This window comes from Sesamum indicum, linkage group LG1, assembly GCF_000512975.1.
Source record: "Sesamum indicum cultivar Zhongzhi No. 13 linkage group LG1, S_indicum_v1.0, whole genome shotgun sequence".
Classification (NCBI taxonomy): Eukaryota; Viridiplantae; Streptophyta; class Magnoliopsida; order Lamiales; family Pedaliaceae; genus Sesamum; species Sesamum indicum.
Genome location: NC_026145.1, coordinates 16,269,241 through 16,275,230, shown reverse-complemented (window position 1 = coordinate 16,275,230; position 5,990 = coordinate 16,269,241). Strand labels below are relative to the sequence as shown.

At 31.6% G+C, this 5,990-nt stretch overlaps 1 protein-coding gene across 4 annotated transcripts; it reads left to right on the top strand.

The window, feature by feature from the left end:
* Nucleotides 3,290–5,758, top strand: LOC105170238. 4 transcript variants are annotated; one of them, XM_011090919.2, is made up of 5 exons: nucleotides 3,290–3,504; nucleotides 4,113–4,175; nucleotides 4,298–4,414; nucleotides 5,314–5,511; nucleotides 5,597–5,758. In XM_011090919.2, exons 1-5 carry the CDS (start codon nucleotides 3,442–3,444, stop codon nucleotides 5,675–5,677), a joined length of 522 nt encoding a protein of 173 aa, XP_011089221.1. In that variant the 5' UTR covers nucleotides 3,290–3,441; the 3' UTR covers nucleotides 5,678–5,758. The 4 variants fall into 4 exon arrangements, with proteins under 4 accessions (XP_011089221.1, XP_011089215.1, XP_011089228.1 ...); XM_011090913.2 differs by having other exon boundaries at nucleotides 5,311–5,511; XM_011090931.2 differs by having other exon boundaries at nucleotides 3,291–3,504; nucleotides 4,033–4,175; nucleotides 5,311–5,511.

Here is a 5,990-nt window from a genome sequence, read left to right as displayed (position 1 = left end):
GGGGGGGGGGGGGAGAGAATGAGAGGAACTCTGAGAGCTCTGCCTAAGGGAGGAGGTTTATCTGAATCATGAAATTAATAAAAAGACGCAATTTTAAGAAGGGAAAAAAAATCAACCGTTAAAGATTATATTTCAACTGTAATTTTTTTTTTTTAATAACGGTAATTATTTCAGATTCTGTTTGATTTTTACTCGATACACAAGGAAACAAATATCTGCACGCTTTGCAATTCCAATATTACCCTTTGTACTATGAACTAATAAATGTTATCCTTACTTTTTGGTTGAACAAAATTATTCCCATACATTGAATAATTATATATTCTTAATATATTTTGATATTTTGCATGATTTATCACTAAATTATTTTTAACTAAAAAATAAAAACTTTAAATTAAAAGTGGAGTAATTAGTTAATATATAACAGATACACAATAAATATAATATCTCAACAACAAAAAAATTACATGAAAGTTGTTTGTATATCTATTGAACTTATTCATTACTTAACTTAAAGTTTTTTTGTGTATTTATTTTAAAATTTGAACTATTTTACAAACTCATAATTAATGGTTTTATTAATTTAATAATAAAATTAAATTTTTTAGATAAAAATAAGTATATTTAACCCATAAATTTTTAAATATTAGCCCGTAATAATTAAGCGTGGTCCAAGATTAAAGTAAAGTAATAAATTAGAAGACATTGTAAAAAGGATATTTATTACAAATATTGCAACAAGAAGTAACTACTATAGTTATGTGCTCAACCAACGTGTTTGATGCTGATATTCTGTCTTAATTATGAGTATTTTTGAAAAATTATAGATTTGTTCCAAATCACAACTATGATAGTAAACATTGGACTAATCACACCCTAATCATAACTTTTGTCTAATTAAGTAAACAAACTATAAGTTTACCCTATCTTTGATCGTATTGTAGCCCACAAAGTGGTCAGGGCTTACAAGACATTGTTACCTTAAATCGAACTTTAATGTGTAAGAAGCTCTGTGACATTATAAAGTGTGATAGGACGTCTACTTGGATAGAATGACTCTATCATGGGCAATTACGAAATACATCTATTTGGGCGGTTCCAAACTGTGGGGATTCCTGGAGTTGGCGAAAACTACTTCATCTATGATCCCTAATTATTCTTTAAATATAATTTTTGAATATTTCTATAAATTTTCTATCAATTCATTGCTACTATAGAATTTAACTAAACACCAATATATGTAACTAAGCATTTGGTTAATAGGCCTGATGAAATTGATTAAGCTAATTATAATAATGATTAAGTATTATAAATCTAATAATTTAATTAACCAACTATAACATTTTTAAGTCAAATGTGTTAATTTACACACTAATTTAAATAGTCAAATTCATAAAATTTTTCGATTAAATATTATATCAGGCAATATAAATAATATCTAATAAATGAAAGAAAAAATTGCATAAAATCCCCCTGTGTTTTCAAAATTTAGCTAAAACCCCCCTGTGTTAAAAGAATAGACAAAAAACTCCAGTGTTTTCCAAATTGTTGCATACCCTCCCATTCCGTTAGATGAACTCTAACAGCGTTAAATTTTTGCTAAATTGACCGTTATACCCTTTTTATAACAACCATTGATATTTGAATGTAAAAAATAAATGGTCTAAATTTCAAGTAATTTGAATATATTTTTTATTTATATACATTTACATATATATTATATATACAATTTCTTCCGAATTTTCTCTATGATTCCGTCGTTGTCTGAAAGAATTTCCGACCATGGCTTATACCATTAGAACTCTCTCCTCAAGACGAACATATCCATACCATCAATTTGAACTTTCATTGACCAGAGAGACTGGGCTTCGAGCACGACCGTCAAAGCTTCTTGGCTTCGATTTGTCGTCATCCGGATGAATTCCGGCCTAGGACCACCACCAATAGACTCGCCTTGACGTGAAGATTCGAACGAGACCGACCTTGCTCATTTTCATCAAGTTTTTGCTGAGATCCAAAATTTTTAAATTTATTTATGCCGTGATGTTTGTGCGTCGATTCGCCGCCGTCTGGACGAATCACGGCCTGAGACTACCACCGTTCGACTCCACTCATCGAGACGATTCCAATAAGACCAAGATTGTCCATTTTTATCACCGTTTGGCGTTGGAGAAGACGACCGAGAAGAATTAATAAATAAAAATTAATTAAAATTATTTAATTTAACAAAATTTAAAGAAATAAAAAATATTAAATGATTAATTTAAATATATATTAATAATTTAAATACAATATTTTATATAAGTTAAAAAAATTGATATAATTTTTAAGTATTTTTATATTTATTTAGTATATTGTATAAACAAATATTAAAAATATATTTAAATTAAATAATAATTTAGTAAAGTATTTAATTTAATAAAATTTTGAATAATAAAAGAATAGTAAATATTTAATTTAAATATATATTAATAGTTTTAATATAATATTTTATATAAGTTAAAAAAATTGATATAAAGTTTAGGTATTCTTCAAAATTATATCATTTTTTTTATAATATTTTATATAAGTTAAAAAAATTGATATAAAGTTTAGGTATTCTTCAAAATTATATCATTTTTTTTAACTTATAAAAAATATTATCTTTAAATGTATGAATATATATTTAATTAAATATTTTATATATTTTATTATTTTACTTAATGTGGTAGTGTTAGGCCATGATTTGTCCATATGGTGGCGTATCAACGGCAAGAAACTTCACGGCAAATATGAATTTAAACTATTTTATTGTTGAGATTAATATATGTTCACAATTTGCAGTAAATTCATATATTTATAAATATTAGCATTACATCGATCTAACTATCATCTTATATTATTGAACAACATGGGACAATCGGACCATCAAAATTCAGATCAGACTGTTAGATATGATCAAACTTATAAAAAAATACACTTGGTAAAGTTTTAGACATATTGAATATACGGATATCAATATATCGTACTTGGAACATAAGAATAATCATTCAAGTCAGTGTATCGTAGAATTAGGCCATGTGATTTTAAATCAAACTGTCCGATATGATCTAATGTACATAGTCTTATATATACTTAATTTTGATGTGAATCGCGTACTAAAATTTTAAAATATCGTAATTATTGATTAAATTTTTTGATCACATTATATATATATTAATAAAATAATAATTAAAATAATTAAAGTTGTTGTTAGAATTTATACGCCTTAGTTAGTGAAATAGCAACTTTTAGTCTTCTAGCCGTTGAGAGTGTAGTTGTGAAACTGCTTTTTCCTTCTTCCCTGTATGTATCAGACTATGGTGAGATACTGGGGGAAATCGATTTCTTGAATCATGGAGTTACAACTTCTTTCCTGTTCTTCTTCTTCTTGACACTTTTTCTTTTACCAAGAATTGTTGAATGCAAGAATTCAATGAGTCCCAGAGGACGAATTCAACTGGAAATCGAAAGATCAAGATTCAGGTATATACGTGGCTGGTGTTTTTGGGGTTTCTTGAAAATGGCCCGTTAACCGCTGCGCGTGGTTTTGAATTTTTTTCTTGAAGTTTTGCGTGGAGATCCACTCTTTGGCTTCTAATTCCTTATAATATTCGCGTCTTGCTTTTCAGGGAGTTCTCGAATATGAACCCACTTTCCTGTTTTTAGTTCTGTTATGTAGGGTTTGCAATTGCGAGTACATTGTGCCGCATGGTTTCTTGGTCTGATGAAATAACCGGTTCCCTTTTTTTGTTTAGTTTTTTTTCCCCATGTTTTCTTGTGGAGACGTTAAATCTTGGAAATATCCACAAACGAATTGGTGTTGTTTACAAGAGTTTACGCCATTATCTCTAATTTCCTTTGAAAGGATCTTCACTGTCGTTTCTGCCTTTTCATTTCCCTGTTTTCATGGATGTGTTTTTCTATTATTTTCATCTTTGGTTAAAGAAAACTTTGCGGTCCACAAATTGTTGTGAATTAGATATGGTTCTTTTTTTCTCTTTTTGGTTGCAGTGAATTAAATATGATATTGCTGGCGCCTCGCGGTTCTATTACAAAAATGAAGGAAATATTCTAGTGTTTTCTATTGTCAGGCTCCAGTGCCTCTAGAACTTCTGGGAAAAATGAAGAAGATGGCACTTTCATTGTGTCCCCAGGTGACTAATTACCTTAGTTTATATTTTTCAATCATCATTGTTAACAACATAATGATTTATTGACATGCTAAATCACCCACTATTCTAGAGCTGATAACAATGATACTAATACTGGTTACCAGAATCCACTGGTGGGGAGTGGCACGCTGCCGTTCCATTCCTTCAATGGTTCATCCGTTTCTAGTAATGGGTTCTGGTCGAAGCATCGCAATGATGTGAGGTACAATCAGCTGCAGAAGGTATAAGTGTGTAAATGTATTCTTTACTTTGATTAAAATTGTTCGTACAACAAAAATAATGGTTGTTCGTGGTATTTTCTATTGGATTGTTAAGAGTTTAATTTGGATCTTGCGCGTAAAAAATGTTATAGAGTTGAAATCTTAAGATTGTAACTGCACTGGAAGTCATTCCTATAACATTTGGACAGATCCAATTTAGTTCATCATGCGGAATTTAAATAGAAGTAGTTTTATTTTGTTCTGTGTTTTGTTGATCTCATGGGAAATCAGTTCTAGAAAGAATGCCCGTCCAAACCATGTGTGATTCTATTAATCTGGTGCTATGGAATTTGGAAGGTAGACAAATTTTGTAGCTAGAGTGTATTAATTTAAACGAGCGGATTAAATTAGCATGTTCTCTGCAGCAGTGTGCATATCTGGAACTTTGCTATTCTGGTAGTCTGCCTGATCATTGAATAGCTCTCCCGCTAACACACAGGCACCAATTACACAAGTACATACTAAGTTTTCAGTAGTAGGCAGCTCTGCGTTATATTAACATTTATCACTTATTACATTCTCATATCCTTGACCTGCTTCCTCTAGTATGTTCAGAATACGACATTATTTTTATTAGCTATTGAACCAGAAATCAAATAGGATTTGTTAAGTATTGATTAATGGCAAGCCTGTTTCTTAGTTTGCAAGTTAAGTTAAACTTGATTAGATATGGAAGGTGTTTTTTATTTTCCTGCAGTTTTGGTGTGAGCTGACACCACAAGCTCGAAGGAATCTTCTTAGGATAGATAAGCAGACACTCTTTGAGCACGCTTGGAAGAACATGTATTTTTCTAGGTGCAATGGTTTGTTGCTTGAAGGTTTTTTGCAGATTGTCATGTATGGGGAATTCTCTACAGCAGGATGCAGCAGGTGGCCGCTACAGTGCGAGAGCAACAGACAATCAAAGTGATGGGGACCTGTGTATGGCAAATGAACGCCAAGATGATGCTCAAGATCCATCTGTCCATCCATGGGGTGGATTGACTGCAGCCAGGGATGGGACACTCACGCTCTTGGATTGCTATCTTTACTCAAAGTCTTTAAAGGGGCTTCAAACTGTAAATCTCTTTTCTGTGCTACTGATTCTCTGTGCTTATAATTTCTTCATGAGCACATTTAGTTTACATGCTTCTTCTGAATCAGGTGTTTGACAGTGCTTGTGCAAGGGAAAGGGAAAGGGAACATGAATTGCTTTATCCAGATGCATGTGGGGGAGGTGGATGAGGATGGATAAGCCAAGGAATTGCAGGATATGGTAGAGGTCATGGAACAAGAGAAACATGTTCTCTTCATACTGCCAGATTGTCTGTGGAGACTTTGGTGGATTCTGGTCTGCGCTTGGGGAGGAGACTCGACACTCTCTTCTAAGGATGAAAGAAGAAGATTTTATTGAAAGGCTCATGTATAGGTATGTTATGGTGTTTTCTGGCTTTTCCTTTTTGTTTTTTTGGTTTATTTCAGTCTACATTGATGTCAGCACGTATAAAGGTTATTTTACCTTATCGTTACAGCCCAGTCTTGGTCGGTTTTGAATTGG

Excerpts from the sequence above, each read along its gene's own strand:
- LOC105170238 (XM_011090913.2), top strand. The coding sequence starts at position 3,442 with ATGCAAGAATTCAATGAGTCCCAGAGGACGAATTCAACTGGAAATCGA. Across the intron at positions 4,176-4,297 it reads CACTTTCATTGTGTCCCCAG|AATCCACTGGTGGGGAGTGG; the intron begins GTGACTAATTAC and ends ACTGGTTACCAG. Across the intron at positions 5,512-5,596 it reads CTTTAAAGGGGCTTCAAACT|GTGTTTGACAGTGCTTGTGC; the intron begins GTAAATCTCTTT and ends CTTCTGAATCAG.